The following is a 26,378-nucleotide window of genomic DNA, read 5'->3' on the forward strand; positions in this document are numbered from 1 at the left end:
GCACAATTATGTTTAAGAATATACTGGATCCGTTTCTGGCCAGCTATAAGCGGGATATGGGGCAGGTCAATCCATATCCGACCCATGGCAACGGACCCAGTATATTCTTAAACATAATTGTGCTCTGTTCTTGTACGGAGGATAATAATTAACCCAACTAATGTTCTCCCAGCAACGCCAGAAGGACAAGCACGCAAAACCCCCTTCGGCCCCCGCTAAATTCCGTCATTGGGTTAGCTGTGGGGTTTTACAGAGGTGACAAATGGGAGAATGTCAGGTGTGATAGTTTGGAGAAGAGAAGAAGGGAGGGGATAGGGTCAAGGGCACAGGTTGTAGGGTGGTGGCAGAGCAGGAGTTGAGAAACATCAGAGTCTGTAAGGGGGGAGAAAGTGGAAAAGGAAGGGATGGGCCTAGAGGGGGGGAAGGGCACAGTGAGGGGGGCGGTGGTTGTAAAGGATCTACGGATGACTGTGACCTTCTCATCGAAGAAATCAGCAAAGTCATCAGCAGCAAAGGAGGACTGAGGAGGAGGAGGCGGTGCATTGAGGATAGATATACCTGAAAGTGGGATGAAAGTTCAATCACAGAGACGTAGGATGGCAATGCATTGCACAATCGGCCAATCACCAGCATTTACTTATAGTATGAAAATGCCCATTATCTGCTTCTATCTGCATTTCAGAAACTCGCATCAGCCATCACCTCCCCACCACCTCCAGCTTCTGGCTGTCGCCCCTCGCCTTTCCAATCATGGCCTCTCCTTCAGGGGGAGGGCTCATTGCTCTGCAGGCTGATCAGCACCCCCCCCCCCCCCCCCTTGCCGGAGGGGTAATTTAAACTGACGGAGTCATCGGCAAATATTTCATATGGTTATATAACATATTAAATCTCTCATGGTTAAACATACAGTAATAAAGAAAGTTAAACTTAGGGAATGGTTGCAAACTTACCAGGAAGAGGACGCTTGTGCATGTTCTTCCTAAGGACAATGAGGAAGACTGAAGGACATTGGTTGCATTTTGGGGTCATCAAGTCTCATAAAATGGCACCTCCATACAACCAAACTCTTTGGAAGGGTGGCACAAAGGCAATATACTGTAATGCCCATGTTTCTGAGTTGGTTCCGTTTGTTTCGAAGTTTCTTCGTCTTTATTCTTGTTATTTATTCATTACCATGCATATCTGGTTCTTGTTGCCCATTACACTTATTTCATTCATGATCCCCTGTTATGTCTGTGTCTGAATGTTCTGAGCCCGAGTCACTCCCCTGTCTGCATGCTTCACTATTCGGGTGGTTTCGGTAGTTTCCGGATTTTCAACCTTTCTTCCAGCCTCGCATTCCTTACTTCCGGCTTCTCTCGATAGATAAATGTTGTAAAGCGCTATTCTTACTACTACTAATTTAGATATTGTACAGTACTAATCCGACTAATACACATACTGTCTGTCTAACTAACAAACTAACAGTCACTTTAATTGGGTAGTTTAGATTTAACCATGTAACTAACTGACTAACGTAATCTCATAGTCTTCCACTCTGTTCTATATATGCCTTCCTATGCTATCCCTGATTACTTGCTTAGTTTCAGTGAAGTGTTCGCACCTGTCTCTCCCTATCCCTACATCTTCACTCTCTGCAAATGTCTACTCCCTAATCCGGAGCTGTATGTTTTACGTGTGTGTTTATGTGCATCCAATCCACTTTATTAGTCTCCCCCATTCATTACCCCATTATGTTTCCCACCTGTTGTCTATTTGTTTAGCCCACCTTTCTCCCAAGCCCCGCCGAGATTGTCACCTTCCCTCATGTATTTAAACCTTAGTCTTCGCAGTGTTCTTCATCAGAATGTTGATCGTATTCAGTGCCGAGATTCAAGTACGCCTGTTTATCGAGATTCCGATACGACACCTCTTTGATTTGATTTCCGAGTTTGCCTTGCCCTCTTGTTTTTGTTGCCCATCTGTTTATTTGGTTATTTTGCTTTGACTTTGATTTTTGCCTCCGCACTTTTTGTACCTCTTTTTTTCAACCTTTGCTTGTTTTTCTTTCTTTTGCTTTTTGATTTGGGTACAGTCTGTTGATCTCTTGGCTCTGAACCTGGACTGAATAAACTACATTTTTGGATTATCCGGTCTGCATTGGGTCCTCAGTACCGTACATAACATATACTGTATGTCTCATCTGACAGTTTAACCACTGCTGTTATATCTTATTGAAAGATTATCCAGAATGGGCCAAGCAAAGACCAAGTTTTCCAGAGCAAAGGAAAAACAAAATAAAAAGGAAAAGAAAGGAAGATCACAAAACATTCGGTTTATTACTTTGCAAAGGACAAATCAACCCTAGTAATAAAGAGGTAATGCAGTCCGAAAAACACTTCATACCGGACCCAATTTTAAGGGTATTTATTTCTGCAGAAAGATTATTTCTAATCTTTGTTTGCTGAGATAAGTGGCCAAGACAGGAGGGATTAGAATACTTATAGTCTCGGTATATGTCTGGCTGATCAGCATGTGCCCTTCACAATAATTTAGCATTAAGGTTTAGGATAATCTGGTGCAGAACAGAACTATCTTGTATTCTATAAATAATACAGCCTGTGCATTATCCAGGCACAGAAATGATAATGTGGTAAAAAGTGTTCATGATTCAGGGGACTCCAGGCTGGATGGGGTCTGGATTGATAGGGCAGAATATCCTCAATTTGTCATGTGTGTCATTTATTTTGTCCAGTCCAGGACTCTTGGGAGTGCCCCTGACCAGGCAGACTCATGGCCCTGATAACAACGCCCAGAAGCCACCACCACCTGCAGCCTGGGGTCCCTCTCTAGAAGCTGAAAGTATGCAACATTTCTTAAAATTGAGTGTACAAAATGCCTGGATGAAATACCTATTTCCACAATTTGCTAAGTATATTCAGGAGCATACTATTCAGCGAGTAAATGGACACCTTGGTCTTTAAATGTGACATGCAGCTTGACTCTTGACGTCATATTCCATCAACACAACGTGGCTGTAAGAATTTGAAATCCCAGTGCATTTCAATGTATGTGCTTTGTTTACTTGTATGATACATTGTTTAACATGACCTCACACACAATATCTTAATTAATTTCACTGTGAAATAACTATGTGACTGCAAAGTACTGAAAAAAGCAATTGTGTACTTGCTTGCATCAGTTGGGCACAGTTGAGGAAAAGGCTAAGATTGAACGCTCAAAAACATTTCTTTGGTAAAAAACCAAAACAATGGCTCTCTATTTAAAGCCATACCTGACAAGAATGACCCTAGGTTACTGATATGATTTTTAAATGCACACTTTTGTTGTGTTGGGAAGCAAAATCAGGTGTGTTGTCAGGATGCAACCTGTTAAAAAACACCCATGCTCTGTCTGCAAAGTATGAATTAGTTGGTCATCAACTCTTCCATCTCTGTGGCAGTAATTGCATGTTCTCGCTCAGCCATTTGCTTCCGGGTCAGGGGGAGGTCATCACCAGGGTCACACAGATGAGACCATCGCTGTCGGCAGAAAAATAATAATGGTAGGGATCTTGTAAGCAAGTGTTTTATACAAATAAATCAGAAATGTTAGTACTATGTACATAACACCAATGATCTGTAAAATATTGAAAATCAAGTTTTGTAAAAAAACAAAATAATTAAAAAAAGAGTAAAGAGAAACCCAACTTCCACCTATTGTTTGGACATAGCATACTCATCATATATTTAATATAAAATACATGAGTGAATAGGTTTTATTTGAAAAGATGCACATTTTTCTAGCATAAGCTGTCAGTAGGTATGACTGATAGTGTGCTGCCTATGTAGGAATAAGAATGGAAACAGACTCTACACTATTTTTCACTACATATTGAACAGGACAAACACCTCTATCTGTGTCCACCTGTCTTGAATTAGTCTGATTGCATATCTACTGATGTGTGTGTGTGTGTGTGTGTGTGTGTGTGTGTGTGTGTAATTAGGTAAAACACTGTTGGCCCTGGGTAAGTGGGTGGGACAGTGAAAACAAGACTAGCTTTCAGCACAGCTGTGGAGACACAGGATCCAGGCCTCACCTGTCTGAGAGTGCCAGTGCTGATGGAGAGCTTGACCAGACTCCACCCCGGCACCAGTACAACAGAGGAGAGGGCCAGCAGCCAGCCCAGCACGTACGCCCAGTCTGGATACACATACCAGCGGTTAAAGGTCAGGGGCTGGTACTTCACCACAGAGAAGATGAAGGATCCCTACAGGAGAGGAGGAAGAGTGGAAGGTTTTATTAATGTCACACACACCATGCAGCCATTGTGTCATAGAAATAGAAATGACAGGAAATGGAGTTCAGTTGTCGAAACTGGGTCACACAGTTATGCAGTCAAAAACTATTTCCAAGACAAATTTAGACTTATTCATCATCTGCTGTCGTATCCCATCCACTTCAATGTTTTACATGCTGTTCATTCAGAGATGCTTGTCTACATATCGCTGTTGTAAGATGTGGTTATTTACATTTTTACATTTACATTTTAGTCATTTAGCAGACACTTTTATTCTAAAGTGACTTACAAGTGCATAGGTTTTTCCACAGGTTAAAAAAGCATCAAATCCATAACTAGCAAAACACGCATGAAGAGCTGTTCTGTTGAGCGCAAATTTATTTCTTATTTATTTTTCATTTTTTAAATTAAGGCTTAGGGTTAGACAAGAGGGATATCGAAAGGGGGGGGTGTCAGGAGGGAGGACTAAGGTATAGTCTGATAAGGTGTGCTTTTAGTCTGTCGAAATATGGGGAGGGGTTCTGCGGTCCTGACAGTGGTAGGCAAGTCATTCACCCATTGAGGAACCAGAACGAAAAACAGGCGTGAACGTGCAGCTCGACCACCAGGTGCTCGTAGTGAGGGAACCATAAGGCGACCAGAGCTGGCAGATCGGAGTGGTCTAGCTGGGGAGTAGGGAGTGATTAAAGATTGGATGTAAAGTGGGGCAGTCCCCTTAGCAGCCTGGAATGGCAACACTAGGGCCTTGAATCGGATGCGTGCAGCAATAGGAAGCTAGGGGCAACATGGCTCAGGCAGTGAGAGCAGTTGTCTGGCAGTCGGAGGGTTGCCGGTTCGATCCCCCGCCTGGGCTGTGTCGAAGTGTCCCTGAGCAAGACACCTAACCCGCAAATGCTCCTGACGAGCTGGTCGGCCAATGAGGAGTGGGGTGACATGAGCCGACCTGGGCTGACTGGCGGTCAGGCGGGCTGCAGCATTCTGCACCAGCTGGAGGGGCTTGATGTCACGTTTCATGTTTGTCACGTCATGTTTCATGTTTAGTCATTGTCTTAGTTACGTTATTGTCATGTCAGGTATTGTTAGTCTAGTCTTGCCATGTTGTTTTGCTTTATTTCTTGTTACATTTAATTTTCATGTCATTTTACGTTTCATGTTTAGTTGTTATGATTTAATTAATGTTAGTCTTGTCTTGCCACGTTATGTGGTTTATTCATGTTATATTTCGCAAACTTATGTCACGATTTATGTTGTTTCATGTTATGTTGTTCTGTTCACTGATTAGCATACACTTTTTCGTGTCTTTCTGCAAACCTTGCATTCATGCTTTTCTCTCTCTCCCTTTCTGTCACTCACGCTTCCCTAATTGTTTCAATTTCCCTTGTCTTCTTACTAATCTACTAACTTTAGATCAGGATTGGGCAATACTAACATTCTAACCATGTGTTCATGTTACCTTACGTTTCTTGTGCTTGTCATTTACTAATTTACTAACGCTAGGGCAGGATAGGTTTATTACTAACGATTACTAATTATCTTGTTAACTTGTCAATCCTCCACACGTAATTTCCATTCTCATGCTGCTCTCAAGCAAATTGTCTATGCCTGTCTACACCTGCATATAAAGCTCAGTTTCATGTCATGTCTTTGCAAAATTGTTGCCTCCTGTTTGTCAGTGCACTGCTTTAGTGGTTTTGTCAAGCCATTGTCTACCCGTTACGATCCAAGCCTGTTTATTGATTATTGACTTCTGTTTTGTTGACAATTGCTTGCCTGTACCATGACTTTGCCTGCTGTCTTTGTGCTTTTGCCCCGCGGAGCAGACTTCGGTCTTGACTCTTGCACCGTCATTGACCATGAGCCTGCCTACCGTCTGCCTGTACTTCTGCCCCGCTGACAGCTTTCCTGGCTACTGGACTTTTTGCATGGTGTACCGATTACGAGACTTCTCCCTCGGTACTGTACTTTGGTTTTGGCTGGATTTCACGTCTATGAACATTGTTTGTTTTTTGACTACACTCACTGGACATTCCCTGAATAAAACTTTATTTCACCCCTTTTGTCTGAGTCATGCATTTTGGGTCCAACCCCCCACGCACCTGTCTCACTTGATGGCACAAGCAGGGAGACCAGCCAGGAGGGAGTTGCAGTAATCCAGACGGGAGATTACGAGTGCCTGGACAAGAAGCTGGATGGCTTTCTCCTTCAGGAGATGACGGATACAGAGTATATTATAGAGGAAGAACCTGCAGGTTCTGGCAGTGCAGGATATATGGGGAGTGAGGGTGAGGGGGTTATCAAGAGTCACCCCAAGATTCTTGGCTGTATGGGAGGAGGATACTACAAAGTCCTTGATGATCAGTGAGAGGTTGATTGTCGGAGAGGATTTAGCAGGAATGTAGAGAGGCTCAGTCTTGCCAAGGTTAAGCTTCAGGTGGTGGGAAGTCATCCACGCAGAGATATCAGCCAAGCATGCAGAGATATTGGTATTGGGTATTGGGAGGGAAGGAAAGAAAGAGTTGAGTGTCATCAGCATAAAAATGGTAAGAAAAGAGATAGGAAGAACAGAACCAAGAGACATGGTGTATAGAGAGAGGAAGAGAGGACCAAGAACTGAGCCCTGCGGGACTCCAGTTTGTAGGGGGTGAGGGTCAGAGACTGAGCCCCTCCAAGTCACCTGGTAGGAATGACCAGAGAGGTATGAAGAAAACCATGCGAGTGCAGATCATGTGACACCCATCCCAGTCAGCAATGAGAGTAGAATCTCATGGTTGACTGTATTGAAGGCAGCCAACAGGAAAGATGAGGACACAGGAGAGGGATTTGGTCAAGAGTAGGTTTTTTGAGCAGGGAAGTGACCGTATACTCTAGTTACTAAACCCAAATCACTGCAGTCTCTGCACTCCATACTAGAGGACGTGGTCTTCACAGACTTCGGTCTTACATACTGTGACATAGACTATAACTTTTTTTACTTTGCTTCATTGACATCTTTAATATCATCTCATCCTTATTGTAATTAATTCATCATCTGGCTGGTAAATCCAATTAAGTCTGCACCCAAGCGGTCTCTCTGCAAGAAACTCAACATGGGGCCCCTTGAATTGTATGACCGGGAAGCCTTAGCCTCTCCAGACTTCACAGGAATCCAAATATCCAGTCTTCCCCACACTTGCAGACTGGTGGACTTAATGGAGTAGACTACATGTACGAAGCTTACATGTACGAAGAATGTTTTCAGTTTTATTAAATCTGAAATGCAACATGCTTGAGTTGTGCAATGATGAGGTTGTCCTGTAATAAGTGAGTCAGGCAGATGCTCTGTCTCTGGACATCCCACAGTGGGGGTGAGTCAAACTCACCAGGGTCACCAGTGGGGTGAAGTAGAGCCAGCAGAGCTTAAAGATGAGGCTGGGCCGTTCCCCGGTCATGTCCTCGATCACATCCATCATGCGCTCCGCCCCTGCTCCAGGGCAAACAGGAATAACGGTGAGTGTAGTGTGTCATGCATAATGGGAGATTCCACTGGGGGGGGAAACCCTCAAAAAAGGGAGAGAATGGGAACATAATGATGCCAAAATTGCTTTCTTTTTCATTATTAGCATTGAAAATGGCTGCATGCTTTGTTTTGCAAGCACAATGGAGCAGTGTGTTGTGTAATTGCTCTTTCTCTGGCTTAAAGTTTCCCCTTTTGAAGGAGTTTTGACTGTTGGTATCCATGGTCATTAATTTGCATTATTCTGTTGCCACTAGATATCTTTTTCTTTCCAAATAAAATCAGTAATTGTTCTGTTGCATATATAAACCCCCAGCCTTTTTAAATATGGGTTAAATTCAGAGAGAATCTACCATTCTCTTAATGTATTTTTCCTAAATGTATTTTATACATAATGCCATTTTCATGACCTTTTCTGTACATTGTGTGTACTATTGTTTCCATTTAGTGCCATTTTTTATTTTCTATTCCCAGTGTTGCATTGGAAAGGTACAGTTTGTTGGAAGATACACTGTTTTGTGCAGTAATGTGTTAACAGCCAGCTATCTTCCTAAATCCAGGCAGCAAAGCCCTGCACTCACCAAACAGCCAGCCCATGGCGAGAACCTTGAACACACACACAAAGAACATACAGACCCCATTACAGGCATAGTAGTCCAGGAGCTGGAACACATACATCCCCCCCTGGTGGACAGAATGGGAAATTACAAGATTAGATATTATTGGAAAAAAAGAAGGAGAGATCGGAGTTCAGAGATTTGCTGCCAACATTAATATCAGGCATCACCTTCAGGGGTTGACTATGAGCACTAAAACTGGGTTAAACAAAGCAGAATAAATGGCAGTTTTCCATAACAACAGATTTTTTATTCTGAGCAGGTGAGAATTCAGAGACATTGAATAACACTGTCGAATATGGGACGGTCACATAGCCTCATATCTCTCTCCAGCTGTCTTCTCACCTGTGTGACCATCACCAGCTCCAAGACGAAGCAGGTGAGGCAGAAGAGCAGGAGGAAGATCTCTCTGCGCCCAGACCTCCGTAGTACTTTGGGAAACAGGTCCGTCACCGATGTCATCACCACCTCCAAGCCCACAAACTGAACAACAGACATACAGCACAAGGATCACCAGAGAGAGGAAAGGGAGATAGAGGGAAAAGAGGATAAGTAACGGATGAGAGAGATTGACAAACAGTAATGCTTTCCTGCTTGTGAGAAACTATCCACAAATACATCTGTATTAGTGTAATTGCGAAGCAACACACTACTGTTATTTGAAATTAAAGTTTATTAGTGGACTAGCTGTAAGCTTATGTTATCTCCACTCTTTATTCTCCACAGTTTTTCAGCACTGAACTACTTGGGCATACTTTCCCCAAGAAACTTTAAACTATTCAAGTTTCTGAACAATGGTGTGCTATTTCTTTTCGTATTGATTGATTGATGTTTTATACTTTTTGAATGATTTCAATGAATTTCCTGTCATTGAAATGAATGGTGGCAGTTTTTTTGGACATGTTTTTTAAACATTTTTAAAACATTTTTTAATCTACATACATATATTATTCATCAAAATGTTCAGCATTTCACACTGATTCTCACAATGTTAACAACTTTAGGTGTTAGTAACCACGTAGCAACACCCTAGCAACCACCTAGGAACATCTCAACAATCACCTAGCAACACCCTAGCAACCACCTAACACACCCTAGCAACCGCCTTGCAACACCTTAGCAACCACCTAGCACACTCTAGCAACCACTTATTAACACCTTAGCAACACCTCACCAACTACCTAGCAACACCCTAGCAACCACCAAGGAATACCATAGCAAACACCTTGAAATGTTGTCCAGGTTGCTTGGCAAGTGATCTCTGGTAACCCAGCATTATGCCTTGCAAGCAAAATCTAGAAGTAAACATGGCCACAGACATTAGTGGCAGCAGTATCACAGACTCAGCAGCCAGGAGTGGTGACCTGCAGCCAGGAAACTGATTACCTGAGTGTCCAGGCCCAACAGAATGATCATGATGAAGAAGCAGGTGGCCCACAGCTGAGGTAGGGGCATCATTGCTACCGCTTGGGGGTACGCAATGAATGCCAGACCAGGTCCTGGGAGCAGAGGAGAACATGGGAAACGAAGAGAGTAAAGAAAGTGTTGCTGTGATGCAGAGCACCTTCCGCAGATTACCTTTTTACATACTGTACGTTAATACAGATGTCAATTATAAATAGTCAGGGAGATGAGACTATTATCATGGGAGACTTCAATTACCCAAATATGAACTGGAATATGGTGACTAGACAGGGAAAAACAGAAAAAAGTATTTTATAAATGACCTTTTTTGACACTGACAGAATTTGCGGTATAAAGATAATGGAACCACTTGGGACAAGTGATCATTCCACAATAAGGTTTGATGTACTTTGGCAAATTAAGAGGGACCAAGAAAGTCCCAGATGTTTCATTGTAGTTGTGCCAATTTTAAAAAGATGTGATAAAATTTAAGTAATGTACACTTGGAGCAAGTTCTTGATTGCAGAACTGTGAATGAAAAGTGGGGCAGGTTCAAAAGTGTTATACATGATGCCCAGTGTAAATTCATTCCAAAGGTGCAGAAAAGTATGTTGAAATAGCAGTCTCTGCAGTGGGTGAATAAAGCTATATGTATAAAAAGGAATACTATAAAAAGGACAGTACTGGGAGTAATAAGGAAGAATATTGTAATATGCGTGCTAAGGTTAAAAAAGAACTAAGGTTAGTCAAAATGCTGCCTTATTTGTCTTTAGTCTCACTATGAGCACCTGGCGGGCAAGCTGCACGTTCACGCCTGTTTTCCGTTCTGGTTCCTCAGTTGTGGAATGACTTGCCTACCACTGTCAGGACAGCAGAATCCTTCCCCCTGTTTTGACACAGACTAAAAACACACCTTTTCAAACTGTACCTTAGTCCTACCTCCTGATTCCCCCTGATTTGCACTTATGATGACTGTATGTTTAGAACAGCACTTCATGTGTATTTAACTAGTTTTGGATGTGTTGCTTTAACTTGTGGAAGAATCTATGCACTTGTAAGTCGCTTTGGATTAAAAGCATCTGCCAAATGACTAAAATGTAAATGTAAATGTAATGAATATCGTATACAAGATTATATTATTGTGATTATTGTACTTATTTTTAATGATCTTCTTGAGCTGTTGCTGTATGAGGAGAGGGGAGTTGGGAGAGATGGGGGGAAGTGCAAATGTTTTTTCAGGATCAAAAGTATAATTGTATAGTTTAGTGAGCAAAATGCAGTATTTTACACATCATTAGACCCATAATATAATTACTTTTCCACGTATCCTTTTGGAGTCTCCAAATGTCATTTTTAGAAAATTGCCTAGACAAAAATAGATTTGAAGAAATGATGCAGAATGCTCATTTTAGGTGATATTTTCTTCAAATTTGAAAGGGGATTTGTCTAGTGTGCTTGGCTTGGCTCCATTCTGTTTCTAAGTGCACCAGCCACAGCAACAATAATCAGTATCCAGTCAAAAACAGAACATCTTTTCAGTGAGAGAAAAAGCTTTCACTTCCACTGTTTGAGCTTCTGTAACTTTGTTTTAGTAATATCTGGAGTAATTGACTCTTGGAAAACAAACCCCAAAGGGTAACCTTTCAGATACCAAGATTATGTCTGGAGTGAAAAGGGTTCAAGAATAGTAACCATTTTATTTGGGTATGTCATTTTCAAGCTTGTGCCAAGAAAAGTGGTGATACTTGAGGGGTTAAATCTTTATTTGGTTAATCTGATACCGTCTATATAAAATGATGTGTGTACGTGTGTGAACAATTTTACAAGGAACACTTTTGGCTGAGCCGTATAAGCCTGCCCGGTTCATAGTCTCTCGTTAGCAACAGCTTCCACACCTCACTGTCACAGGGGAGCACCATTACCATGTCACTTCATGCTGAAATGGATTGTATAAGTGGCACCTCGACTACCATTTTTTCATGAAAACGGAGGGAATTAAACTTTGCACACACAGAACAAACATAAGTGATCTGGAAAAATGTTCTTTGTATTTGTCATGGGAGTTGCCACTGTTCGGAATCATTGGTGGCATAGGTGCTTTCTTCCTGCTGCAGCAAAACAGTATAAACAGATTGAGAGCTGAAACATGGATCTGTATTTTGAGTGTGTATAAATGGGTGATTGAGAGATATTAAGTGTAAAGTGCCGTGGATAAAAGCGATATACTCTCACTAAAGTGAGCACTTTATTAGGTATTTATTACTTTTTTTTTTTTTACTTCTGCTGTAGACTATCCACTTGTTATGATGAGTTATGATGTGCTGTATGTTCAGAGATGCTTTTCTGCATACCACTGTTGTAATATGTGGTTATTTGCATTACTGTCTTCCTGTCAGCTGGCTATTCTCTTCTGACGTATAAGGCATTTGTATCTGCAGAACTGCTGCTCACCAGTTTTATTATCTTTGCAAACTCCAGAGACTAGTGTGTGTGAAAATCCCAGGAGATCAGCAGTTTCTGAAATACTCAAACCACCCTGTCTGCCAGCAACAATCATTCCACAGTCACTTGGATCACATTTCTCCCCATTCTGATGGTTGATGTGAACATTAGCTGAAGCTTCTGACCTGCATCTACATGTTTGTATGCATTGTACTATCTCCACAGAAATGGCAGATGAGATAATCACATGAATAAGTAGGTGTAATAAAGTAAAAATGTTCCTAATAAAGTGCTCTTTGAGTGTATGAATGCAGTCCATTTCCCACAGTCGGCACTGTCACGGTCTGGATTCGAATCAAGGTCATGAGGCTCATCCATGCACCACAGCCTTAACCAAATTATATTTTTATATATTTGTCATGTCCTCATCATTTGTTTTGACATACTATACCTGATTCTGTCACTTCCTCTATGGGGACACCCTGCTCATGTGCCATGAACCCCAGTACAGAAAAGACCGCAAATCCTGCCACCAGGCTGGTCCCGCTGTTCAGCAGACATAGCCATAAACTGTCCCTGTAGAAACACCACCAGGAGGCTAAACATTCTCTGACCAGCCCTCATTTCTTTGGCATGCATGATGTGTGTTGGTATCTGAGCATTACACTGGACATATTTATGGTTAGGAACCTGACCCTTAGTGTACTGTGGGTAAGCTTGGGCCTTACTTGTAGCAGTTGTTGTTATAAGTGTTGTAGCTACCCAGCACAGTCAGAGTACCCACTCCAAGACTGTAGGAGAAGAAGATCTGAGCTCCTGCCTCCATCCACACCTGCAGTGACATCACAAACCTTGAACACATTGGGTGTTGCTTAACACAGAGGAAAGCATTTGTTCCCTGGCTGGGTGAAATTAGGAAAGAGACATTTTGCTGTGACAAGATGAAAAGGTGCAGAGCTGTTATGGAGTACTTACCTGTGGGTCTGCCAGGCGGGAGGGGTCAGGGTACAGGTAGAACTCCACCCCCTGCAGAGCTCCAGGTAGAGTTAGCCCTCGTATCAACAACACCAAAAGCATCAGATATGGGAATGTAGCTGTGAAATAAACTGCCTGGTGGAAGAGAGAGAGAAAGAGAGAGAGAAATGCTGGTTCATTTCTATGGAGAAATATTATAAATAAATTCATAAAAAAGTATGAAAAAATAAATACAAAATGTCAGTCTGGTTTATACTGGATGTCCATTTTTGATTTTGTTAAATTCAAGTTCTGCACCCCTCAGTAAATCGGGGACAGACCTTGCCTGTAGACTTCACTCCCTTCCAGATGCAGAAGTAGGAGATGACCCATATCATGATGAGACACAGGAGCAGCTCCCACCTCACACTGCCCACTTCCTCAATGCCCCCCGAGATCAGCAGCACACGTCTCCTGGGAGGGGGAGAGGAGGAGGGAGAGAAAATAAGCGAAATGGAAAGCAGAGAGAAAAAAGAGAAATATTCATTTTAACAGCTTAATTTACATCTAAAATATTTACATTTATTCCAGTGTAGGAGCCATGATTCTCTGCATACCCCTTGCACCCTGGCCCAACCACGTACACAAATAATGAACATTTTCTCCACTTATGGATTCACTCTTATGGTTCAGAAGGAATTATTGCACACACATAAATGCAAAAAGGTGAAACTAGGCTAATGTGCTCCATCTCCACATACACTGAAAACTATGTCCTTACCCATCACCTGATTTATTTATCTTAGCAGGCACTATTATCCAGAGCAATTTTTACAATTTACATACATTTATACAACTGGATATTTACAGAAGAAATGGTCTATCTCTTAGCAAAGATTTGAACCCACAATCTCTGGTTTCCCAGTTCTATAACCCTGAGTACTGTAGGAGGTGCAGCCCTACAGTAAGCCCTGCAGACTTACTCCCAAAACTCGGTGGCTGCAGAAGATGAGCTGTTGGGCTGTTGGGTCCAGTTTGCGGTGAGGTTTTGATTGGAGAAATCCACACAGTGATCTGAAGCACAAAGAGTCGCCAATAGGGAATGACACCAGTCATGACCTCAGCAGAAGCATTTCATTTTACTGGCTTTGACAGACAGTAACGTCTCCAATGCTACCCGCCCACCTGTAAGAGCATATACTGTAGGACACTGGAGTGCTGCTCCACCTCAGTTGACATTCCCTTCTTACTTTTCACTTATATAATAGCATCAATGATTTTCAAGAATACATCCTAATAGGCCCCTTTGGCGACTCGTTCTTGACATTGCAAAACTGTACAGATAAGTCTATTCCTAATGACACAATAGTTGGGACTGGGGGCTTATTCGGTAACGGGCGATACGGGGGTGTTCTGTTGAAGGGAATACCATGTTTAGCTGAACAGGCGAGTGTTTTGTGGGGGGCAACAGGTGATTGGCAATATACATAATTTGTCTGTTATGTTTAGGAGAATTTCATGTTTAAATGCTTACATGGGATGCTTACATGGGTGTGTGGTTGTGCTTAGAAGTTTACCAACTTTGGTTCAAAAAAGTAAATTTCATGCCAAGATATTTTAGGTAGAATTTGTTTTTGCAATTTCATGCGATAAAATTTGTCATCATTCCATTATATATTTTTTTTGTCTGTGCTTGCTCATGCTCAACAGGTGAGAAACTGAAAAAAGTAGGCCATGCATATTAAACTTAAGAACAGTTCCCACTTTAGATTAGTGGCTGTAAAAAACTTTGTAAACCTCTCACCACCTACTCCACTCAGCTCCTTGTTCAAGCAATGGTCCTGTCCCGCCTGGACTATTGCAATTCTCTGCTGGCTGGCCTTCCAGCATCTGCCATCAGACCCCTACAACTGATCCAGAATGCTGCAGCCCATCTGGTATTCAATGTTCCCAGACATTCACATGTCACCCCCCTGCTCTGCAACCTCCACTGGCTGCCTGTTATGGCTCGCATCAAATTTAAAACTTTGGTGCTCGCATACCAGGCAGTTAAGGGATCAGCCCCTGTATATATTCAATCCCTTATCAAGACCTATACACCAACAAGACCTCTCCGTTCTCTACTGTTGATTCGGCTGTAGCACCAAGGCTGTCCCCTTGCCTGACAGTGACACCCATTGGTGTTCCTGCCATCTGTGCTTCAAGTTACTGGACATTTATGTACTTTTTCTAATTCTGTAAAGCTGCTTTGCGACAAAGGCCCTATACAAATAAAATAAAATTGAATTGAATGTTTTAATTCAATTGAATCATTAGATTGTGGTTTTCTTAGTCCATCGCTGCACATGGCAATCTGAAACGGAGCTACAAACCTACCAAGACCTAGCCAGAACACGAGCCAGAATGATCTTGTGGGTGTGTAGACAGGGTTGAGAATGGGGGAGAATGCGGTCTATGATATAAACACAGGAGCAAAGCAAGGAAAGAAATCCTGCATAGTATGCCTGAAACAAAATTAAGAGGCATCATTTCCTTAGTAATCATTCAAGCTGTGCAATATGCTCTTTTCTGATTGAATCACACTTGCATTTATAGGATTACGTTTTCCCCTAAATGAGAGATTTGTCTACAGATTTGTCATGATGCTTTTTGTTGCACATTATATCATGTAGTTTTTGCAGATTAAGCGATTCAAAATGTTGACAGCGCCCACTGTCACGTCCCGTGTCTCTGCTTCCTTTTCATGTTTTGAGTTTTACCCGTTCTGTTCCACACCCCTGCACCTGATTTGTGTTTCTTAATGTTTCACACACCTGATTCTCATTTTCCTGTCCTGCTTCCAAGCCTGCTCCTAGTCCTGTTCCAGTCCCTTCGCCCAGCCGGTGGTCCACCGCCCTTCTCCTCTTCCAGGCCCCATCTCAATTCCTGCCTTTTCTCTCAGACTGATCTCCTGGTTTAGACCCTCACCTCCATTTGACTTGGTCTCGCCTGCTCTTCATCACCCTGTCTGCCTGGACTCTGACCCTCACCTGTCCCTTCATGACAAACTGCTCATCCTGTGTCGTTCCTGTTTACTAGCTGCACATGGTTCCTGGTAATCTCTTTGTGACAGCCTACTCACACTGTGTTTGAGTCGTTGTTCTGGCAATCATGTTAATTTCGCAATAAATTGTATGAATCCACTGCTGTAGGCTACCCACAACACCAATCAAAGAGAGAACATTATTTTGTGTTTTATTCATGTTTTATTTATGCTAATTATCGAGCTAAAATCCCGGAATTTTTTTAAAAAAAGGTGTTATCCGGTTAAGACATTTACCATTTAAATTAAGTGTGCTTTGCTTATCCAGTTAATCGATTAACCATGCATATGATTGTTCTTGATCTGTTTGACAAGCACTTTTTAGTTATCCAAAACAGGTACTCTTCTGTGCTCAATAAGAATGTTAAAATCAGAGATTTTATTTGAATACAATCAACAAAATATTTTTTTAGCCAAGCTTAAAAAACTATTTACAGGATTCATACTCAATGGATGGAAATCTATAAAATACAAAATACTGAGAGAAGCACAGGCTACAAGTAGCCTCCTCTAAACTGTAGCTAAGGTCATGAACCAACTGCATTTAGTTCTGTGGTTCGCTACTGTAGTTAGCCAACTACACTGTTGACGAGACACACACACACATACACACCACCTGTTGTCTATTTGTTTAGTCCACCTTCTCCCCAGCCCCGCCTAGATTGTCACCTTCCCTCATGTATTTAAACCTCAGTCTCCGTTTCACCCATTGTCAGAACGTTGATCATTTCTAGAGCCAAATTCCTTGTACGCCTATATATTGAGATTCCTGAAGACACCCCTTTGACTTCGATTTTCGAGCTTGCCTTGTTTTGTTTGCCCAACTGCTCTCCTGGTTTTTGATTATCTTGTTTCAGTGACTTCGATTTTTGCCTGGGTCCTTTTGTACTTTTGCCATTTGATTTACTGGATTTTTGACCTTTTTGCCTTTTTGCCTTTTGCTATTTTTGTTTTTGGCATTGTCTTGGATCTCTTGGTTTATGAACTCGGAATAAATAACAACGTTTTTGGATTATCCCCTGGTCTGCGTCTGGGTCCTCAGTGCCGTACATAACAGGAGGACTAGAGGTGATCCGCTTCCAGTGTAAAGTTTTCATAGAAATGGGAAGAACTGTGACTGTTGTGGCTGTGCTTCTTGTTCCAGTGGATGCTTTTTATTTTATCTTCATTTATTTTCTATTTTAAAGTGTAATGATCATCAGGTTGTTCAGCCTATAGCCTAGTGGCTAAGGTGGGTCAAGATCCTGGTGTAGCCACAATAAGATCCGCACAGCTGATGGGACCATGAGTAAGACCTTAACGCCTGACATAAAACACTATGCGCCTGCAGTGTGTTCTGCAGGTGGAGCTATAGAATGTACAAAAACATTTCACTCACTTTACCTGAGTTCCAGGTGTTGGAGCAGCTGGCCCAGGGCAGCTCAGAGCTGAAGGAGAAGTAGAGGTAGAAGAGGGCCCAGGCCAGGATGATCATATAACAGATGACATTGTAAATCAGGATCAGCTGACCTGCATAGCCAACCCCTGAAACAAATACAGATATACCACACATGGACACACTCAATTAACAGCTGGTAATGCCAATAATTGGTTTGAACGGCAAGGCCCTTAACCCTGCATTGCTCCAGGGGAGAGTTTAGCTTAGTCTAATCAACTATACGTTGCTTTGAATAGGAGCCAAATGCCGAATGCCATTAATGTAATGTAATGTAATGTAATGTAATGAACAGCAACTTGTGCAATCAATGGTTATGCACATGCCTGCTGTGGTTCCTCTTCACAATGACACTCCTGATAATAACACTGATGTCTTCTGCCTTGACAGACATTCTGAGCATATCACCAATAATCAGTAATATATTGTGAATATTTCTTCCTGTGCAATTACCCCATTTCCCCCCATAAGAGTAGAGTCCACCTCTTAGCCTCACTGATTCTGATGTAATAGTGCACGGTGGCAGTGTCAGTTATAATAGATTAATTTTCACAGGTGAACTTTGGTTTTGGAGAACATTCAATTCCCCTACTCTGTTGTTAACTGAGCGCTGCCCTGCAGGGCTGTAACCCTACTGCTGATTACCCATTTGCTCCCAGTGTATTTACTGACCTCAGGGCACCTCTCCATACTTGGATGCAAGGCAACTGGACACATAGAAACGGAAATTGGCCTGACCATCAGGGGTGATCAAAACAATAGAAGAGTCTAGAGCCACAATTAATAACCATTTCTCACTAATAGCAACACAGTATTTTCACAGTTTGCATTTTATATGTACTAATTGAGTTTGGAAATTTGCAGAACTGAACTCACACTGGCCACACAGGGAGATTTGTCTCTTCTCTCCATTGCTCCCTGTTGGCAAAGCCAAAGTGATCTCAGGTTTACCCATTTGCCCACAGAGGTTTCTGGCCTCTCACCCTCAGCCAATGGGCACAGCTTCCTCCAGCAGGTGATGGCCCCCTCCCGGGTGTACTGCCCCATGGCAGTCTCCAGCAGGAACAGGGGTATCCCACAGGTCACCACAAAGACCAGATATGGCACAAGGAATGCTCCTGCAGACACAACCACAATCAAAGTTAACATTCAAGATAAATCTTCAATCACCAGTCCCACAACTGGTATTTGAACAAAACCAGAGATGTTTAGTTTCAGATTGTTAGCAATCTGTGACTAAGTACTAAACAGACTAAGCACTAAACAATTCACCATTCAGAATAAGCAATTATGTAAATTAATACTCATTTAGAGCATAGTACGTTTACAGGTACTTTTAACATATAAATCAAACGAAAAGTTCATTTAAGCTCATGCTTACTCAGATTCATTGACATACTCAGTCACACTTATTCACACTCACAGTCTCTCTCCTGATCTCTCTCTCTCTCACTGATATTCCCACTCACCGCCGCCATTCTTGTAGCAGAGGTATGGGAACCTCCACACGTTTCCCAGCCCCACTATGCTCCCTGCCACTGCCAGGAGGAACTCCACCTTACTCCCCCACTGCCCCCTCTCCTCCAATGGCCTTTCTGCAGTCTCCCTCTCCTTCTTCATCCCTTCTGCTGACCGTTCCATACTCTCTGATTATGTTCTGTCTAGACACAGTGAGCGGAGATCAAACAGAGGCTGATGTTTTACTGTACCTGCTGACTGAGACACCTCTACACAGTGTATACTGGTCACTAACCAATGAGTGACAAGCTGTTCTGAAAACATGATGTATAAAGTGAGCTAATCAGAAACTGTATTAAGAAAAATTGTAGCGTCTTAAAACTACACTGCAGTCCATAAGTATTTGGACACTGACACATTTCTTGTTGTTTTTGCTCTGTACTCCAGCTAACAAGCAGGGTTTCTACATCAATATTGGGTTAACCTTGTAGGAATTATGACACTTTTTATAAATAATCACCCCAATTTTAGGTGACCAAAAGTAATTGCAGAAATGCATACTAACTGAAATAAAGTCATCTTATTTAATATTAGATCAGCCCAAGTTCTAGACTGCTACAATGTGGCTTTGTAAATAAGTAAATTAAGTTTTATTTATTTAGCACTTTTCAAAACAGAGTTTACAAAGGGCTTCCCATCATGAGAAAACATACATGAACATACACACAACCCAAAAATAGCAAGTATGAAAGAGCAAATCACATTTACAAACATTGGATTTTAAAAGAAATGCTTCTAATGCAAAACATAAAAATATATACAGGCATAAAATGATAATAATAAGAAGGAATGTACAAAAGAGAAATAAAAATAAGTAAGAATAAAAAGCTGACCTATAAAAATACGTCTTTAAAACATTAAACAGATGCAGCTGACCTAATGTGTAATGGGAGGTGGTTCCAGAGAGCGGGGGCTAGAACTGTAAATTACCAGGATGTTAAAAAGACAGATAAAATCATGGTTAAGCAATTCGCACTGTTGAAATGAGGTGTCCTTGGTCTGGCATTACATTACATTACATTAATGGCACTTGGCAGAAACTCTTATCCAAAGCGACGTACAACAAAGTGCAAAGTGCATACCCATAACCAGGGATAAGTATTACTTAATACCGTACTACGCAAATATCTGAATATACAGCTTATCTAGCCAAACAAAACTAGCAAAGGTATCATCCTAATAAGACAAGTGAATAAAACAAATAAAGACAACAGTCAAGGTTTACAGGCAGGCAGGTAGGGAGGGGCGGGGAGAGGTGCAGCTTCAAGAGGTGCGTCTTCAGTCTGTGCTTGAAGGTGGTAAGACATGGACACTAATCTTGTTTACAGATGGATGTTTATGTGCAGAACTTCTCCAGCAATATCTAAAACTCTAGCTCCTGGGAAGCAAAATGTAACAGTTGATCTCACTCTAGTATCCCTGCCAATTTAGTCGGCCAAGGAACAGGAACGCAGAACACTGAAACAGGATGATGAAAGCATGGCTTTGCTCGTGGAATAGGGTGGCTCGGCGGTCTGGTATGGTGACCTGCTGGAAGGGCAGTTTGTTAGGTTGCCGCAGACGGGGATGGTGGAGCGAGCATGTGCAGGAGAAGAGTGTGGAGTACTTGTCATAGAGGAGCCTACCAGCACGTCCAGGATGGTGAACATGTTGATCAGGTGGAGTTACTCAGGTGGAGGGGAGCGGGAGAAGCACCTTCCACAGCGTTCCCCCCCTCCCCCCTCCCCCCACCCGCTACAATCCAAGGCTCTGTTGAGCATGGTGCGGAGCTGATCAGGGCCTTGGGTCTCGCTCCTAGCCGAGTCCAAGGACCTCTTAGCCTGGAACGGCACACTGTTCGGGTGTGGGACAGCAACGAGACAGCAGAGACTGTAGCAGGAGCTGGGGCCACCAGCGAGTCAGTGAGCTGCTCGTCTTCTTTTATCTGATAGAGAACGAAGATTCTGCCTTCGAGCGCCTCAGTGATTGTCTGGCTGAAGCGAACACAACTCACACAGCCAGACTGAGAGGTGAGGCTTTTCCCTTCTCTGATGTTGCCCCACAGGCTGTTACAGAACAGCCTGTGTCCTAAACTAAGACTAAATTTGACAAAGAATAGCGAGCTTTATATAATAATAATAATAATAATAATAACAATAATAATAATAATAATTATAATAATAATAGCTGTACATGCAGACTGCAGCTGAAAGTGCTTGACAGGAATGCTAAAAACAAAAGGCAAAAACAGAGGAAAGCAATCATAGCACAGCAATCATAATCAGTTATAAAGGTTTAAAACATTGATTTTTAAACATAAAAATAAAAAGAATTAAAATGAAAACATAAACACAGGGAGAATATAGAATATAAAAAGAAAAATGTACATTGAAATGAAAACATGAATAAAAATAAAATAGTATAAAAAGGCTTTGCAGAGCTGTTAGACGGCTGTGACCAGAAATGTTTCAGGCTGCTTGGTGTTATAGTTGCAGCAGGTAGACTGATATCTGTGCACAAATGAACGTTACTTTGTCTTCATTTTATATGTAAAAAATGCAATTCTACTTCATTTCTACTTCATGGAAATAGGCTACTGGAAAATGTAGCTCTGCCCAACGCTAGGTTATAGAACACAATCAGTTACAACACACGAAAACAAAAGTTGGATAAGTCAGTGGTTGCACAGAATATTCCTAAGTAGACTAAATTTGACAAAGAATAGCGAGATTTATTTTATAAAAATATGGACAATGGTTGTATGCAATTAGCCTATATATGAAGTCTTCCACTTAATCCATTTGTCACAGCCAACTTATAACTACAATAATATTGCAAATCAAAGGTGTGCCTGTAAACATAGTAAAAAGCAAGACAGAGGAACCAGAAGCAGTGTGGAAAAAATGCCAGGTTTTAATGACGGCAGAAGAAGGGGTAGACAGAGCGTAATCCAAACAGGTGATGGGTCAAAACCAGGAAGGCAATCCAAAAACAGGACAGAGGTACAAAGACCACAAAAACGAGCGAAGAGTCCAGGGAAGCAGGCAGGGGTCAAAACCAGAAATCCAGTAAACAAAGTAAAAGAAACAGAATGCCACAAGGATAAGGGCTGGGGAATAAGGGGGCTAGATGTAACAGAAAAGTCAAAGTAACTGAGATCACATTTCTTCCCCATTTGGTCTGAGAAACAGCTGGACCTCTTGACCACATCTGCACGCCTTTATGCAGTTAGTTGCTGCCACATGATTTGCTGATTAAATATTTGCATTATCAAGCTTCTGTACAGGTCTACCTAATAAAGCGGTCACTGAGTGTATACATATTTATGTTTTCTGTTGCCTGTTCATGTGTCAGTAGAAAAGAGCCAATTTGATATTTCCAATATTTAAAAAATATGTGTATTTCCCATTAACAGGTTAATTTTCTTCTGGTTAATTTTCCCAGAGAGCCAGAAGCAACTGAGCGAGACAGCCAGTCTGCACAAGACGAATTCCAAACTGCCTAAAACTGTATGGTAATGTACCAAGAGAACTGGCACGGTTTTAAAGGCGAAGGGTGGTCACGGCAAATATTGATTTAATTTAGTCTAACTCTTTGTTGCTCTTTCTAGAAAATGTTCAGATATTTTGAAAGTTCTCATTTAATTGTTTTTGAAAGATCTTCACTTAACAGATTAGTTAAGCCTAAGCCTTTTGCACAGTTGTAGGCTGTATGTGATTCATTTGGAGCCTGATAGCTCCATCAATCTTAAATGTTTTGACACTTATCTATATTTATTTTTCGGATTTGGCATTTTTCGCATTTTTGAATTTTAAAAATATTTCTGTCCTTCTCTTTTATACACTTACTGCATTCATTACTTTACTTGTACTTTACAGGGGCGGCCTGTAGCGTAGTGGTTAAGGTAAATGACTGGGACACACAAGGTCGGTGGTTCTAATCCCGGTGTAGCCACAATAAGATCCACACAGCCGTTGGGCCCTTGAGCAAGGCCCTTAACCCTGCTGTTACGGCAGGGAGGACAGAGGAACCAGAAGCAGACACAGGGGTGTGGAAAATGGCAAGTTTACTCACAGGTGATGGGACAGACAGAGCGTAGTCACAAAACAAGCCACGGTCAAAATCCAGGGGGTCAGTCCAAACAGGCAGATGTACAGAAATCCACAAAACACAAAGAATAGTCCAGGGAAGCAGGCAGGGGTCAAAACAGGAAAACCAGATAAACAAGGGCAAGGGCAAGGGCAAGGACTCGGGAACCAGGGCAGGGGCAAGCAAACAAGGAGGCTAGAACTGGGGAAGGAATCAAGGGCTCGGCAACAGAAACAGGACAAGACGAACTAGCCCCGTGCGACTGAAAAGGACAGGTATAAATACCCAGGGAAATGAGACAAACTAGGCGGGGCATGGGAGTGAGGGCGGTCTAACGAATGAATATCAGGTGAAACACATGAAAGGGTAATGGGACAATAACGAGGGGGAAACAAAAACGCGGACTGGAATCACAAAGACACACATGTAATACAAACGGCTCCGGACTAGGGAGTAGACAATTTGCAGAGAATCAGGAGATGCAGAGATACAGAGAGACAGGTGCGAATACTTAGCTGAAAACTAAGCAAGTAATCAGTGATAGAATAGGGAGGTGGAGTTACAGAACAGAATTGAAACTGGAGATGCATTAGTAAGTTAGTTAAGTGCTTTAAATTACAAATACCCAAAACTAGTGAATGTTAGTTTGACAAACATATTAGTGTGTTAGTATAATTAGTACTGTACAAATTCTATGTTAGTTGGGATTAGTATATTAGTGCTATGTACAAACATGAAATGGAGAGAAAGCAGGAAGTAAGGAATGTAAGATTGGAAGGAAGACTGAACCCCGGAACTACCGTAAACACCCGAATAGTGGGGCACGCAGACAAGGGAGTGACTAGACTAGAAAACATTCAGACACAGACATCACAGGGGAAGACGAGTGCAAAGACAAACAAATAGTGGATAGTTAACTTTGGTCACTTTTGCTCTTGTTTGTTTGTTTGTTTGTTTGTTCAAAAAAAAAAAAAAAAAAAAAAGAGAAATGGCCCTTGTCCTTATCTTTGTTGTACAGGTAGCAGTTGAAATTGTACTTACCTCTAGGGTCTTTCAGCGAACTTATCCCTGGTTATGGGTATGCACTTTGTTGTACGTCGCTCTGGATAAGAGCGTCTGCCAAATGCCAATAATGTAATGTAATGTAATGTAATATAAACAGAACCAGACATGAAATATGAAAAATAATAAATTACAAGAATAAATAATACTAAACAATGATACACTAACACACAGAACACAGGAACATAACACCTGCACTGCTCCAGGGGAGGATTGTCTCCTGCTTAGTCTAATCAACTGTACGTCGCTCTGGATAAGAGCGTCTGCCAAATGCCGTTAATGTAATGCACTTACAAATACAAAGTATTTCACGTTGAGCTTCCCCTCCTCCTCCTTTTATTACAGCATACTATGGGAGTAAAATGCTCACCTTCCTGTAGGATTGGGGTCACGTGTACTGTTGATGAGTGGCTGTGCTGAGGATCCCGTTTGTGAATAGGGATCAGGCAAAACCTGGTCGATCCGTATAAGAGATGTATTTCTGTAGAAGGAGTCCAATGCCTACACGCAGCATGTGGATAAGTCTGAACTGATGGGTAGGGGCAGTTTAAATGCACTCATAAATGACTGGTTTTACAAATAATATGCACAATTCAAAATTTGGTTGGGAAATTATTCATACATATGCATTTAGCAAATTCAATAAGGTGAATGATTGCGTTTTTGTATTAGCACTATCCTGTACATGCTCCAAGCGCTCCCAGGGCGTAGTGTTCTGGATTTCCAAATGACAATACTCTGATCACCCTGAATTTCGGAAGGACAGGAGTGCGCTCTGGTGCTCTGGGAGCTAATAGTTAACCAGTTTCATCATCATATTTTTTTCCCATATTTCACAAACACGTTTATAATGGAGACAAATAAAAGAAAAAATGAATCTGGTTTTCAACACTTTGTGGGAAGTTGTGCATTATCATATTATCATCCACACACTCCCCCCCCCCCCCCCCCCCCTTAATTTGGGTTACTTATTTCAAGTGTTTACTTAATTGATGAGTTCTGCTTTACATGACATGGGTTCTAAAACAAAACTGTAATCACATGAAAAAAATCTAATTGGCCTATTTTGCATTATCCTCTAAAGCACAGCCTTGCGACTTACGGACCATTTCACCAGTTTGCGTCACATTTATGAATATCATCATAAATTTTATTTTAAATATTTTATCTTTATTTACCCAGGTAAGAAAACTTGACTCTGGGTAAAAAGACAAATGAAGATGGGACTGCAAATAGGATGCAATAATAGTAAATACATCTGTACAAATGATGTTGACTGAAGTTGTGGCCCTTTGCATCTCTTGTAGATTTAGATGTGGCCCTCAGGGATTCTGAAGTTGAATACCCCTGACCTATGGCATTAATGTTTTAAATGGCTCTTGAATTGATTGTTTTGATCTCTATAAATGTAAACAAGAACGTGAACAATGGACTGAAATGCCATATATATTTTTGGTCATGATTTCTAGTGGCGTTTCTTGTACAATCTCGGAGGCACTCGAAGGCACTTGTCGTTCTGAAAAAAAACAACAACAAAAAACGTTCCCTTCTATATGCTCTTCTTACAATGATAGCTTGTTATTCAATTTCTCTCCAGGGATCAATAAAGCTATTTATTTCCTATCTATCGTTCATCGACAATAACCTTGCTTACAAAAGCCAAGATAATTTCGGCTGTCTTGGTGTGATTTCACCAGGTGGCTTATGTAGGCTGTGTAGGACTACATGTCATCTTCCAAACTTTTATGCTGCATTCCAGACAACTCAGAAGTCAGCCTCCTAATAGGAAAAGTGCAATAGAACGTCACTCAAAGTCAGAATTTCTACTTGTGAACTTGGGGCAAATCCAGCTTCCGCGACTTCACAGCGAGCGGTTGTTTGAATTCACACAACAATGGCAGCACCCATGGAGGCACACATCGTAAACAGCAAACCGTCAACTAAAAGGCAACGCAAAGTTTTTGTTCCTGCATGACATTAAATATACTGTCATATTGTAAAGCATGTCCTACATGTGAATTGAT

General features: G+C 41.7%; 1 protein-coding gene across 1 annotated transcript; it reads right to left on the reverse strand.

Annotated features, from left to right (window-relative positions):
* Window positions 1–3,029: 3,029 nt before the first annotated feature.
* On the reverse strand, window positions 3,030–23,463 carry LOC133108710 (sodium- and chloride-dependent GABA transporter 2-like). The gene is made up of 15 exons (XM_061218394.1): window positions 23,278–23,463; window positions 19,176–19,367; window positions 18,690–18,824; window positions 17,655–17,795; window positions 14,173–14,263; window positions 13,531–13,663; window positions 13,211–13,345; window positions 12,964–13,067; window positions 12,687–12,811; window positions 9,776–9,888; window positions 8,735–8,872; window positions 8,354–8,456; window positions 7,639–7,739; window positions 4,079–4,249; window positions 3,030–3,521 (listed from the first exon to the last, which is right to left on the reverse strand). Exons 2-15 carry the CDS (start codon window positions 19,345–19,347, stop codon window positions 3,408–3,410), a joined length of 1,776 nt encoding a protein of 591 aa, XP_061074378.1. The 5' UTR covers window positions 19,348–19,367; window positions 23,278–23,463; the 3' UTR covers window positions 3,030–3,407.
* Between the last annotated feature and the right edge of the window lie 2,915 nt (window positions 23,464–26,378).

Source organism: Conger conger, chromosome 13 (assembly GCF_963514075.1).
Source record: "Conger conger chromosome 13, fConCon1.1, whole genome shotgun sequence".
NCBI classification, from domain to species: Eukaryota; Metazoa; Chordata; class Actinopteri; order Anguilliformes; family Congridae; genus Conger; species Conger conger.

Coding starts and splice junctions, on each gene's coding strand:
- LOC133108710 (XM_061218394.1), bottom strand. CDS start 19,347: ATGGAACGGTCAGCAGAAGGGATGAAGAAGGAGAGGGAGACTGCAGAA. Junction 12,812..12,963: donor TATAACAACAACTGCTACAA/GTAAGGCCCAAG, acceptor GTGTTTCTACAG/GGACAGTTTATGGCTATGTC. Junction 7,740..8,353: donor CGCCATGGGCTGGCTGTTTG/GTGAGTGCAGGG, acceptor GCCCTGGAGCAG/GGGCGGAGCGCATGATGGAT.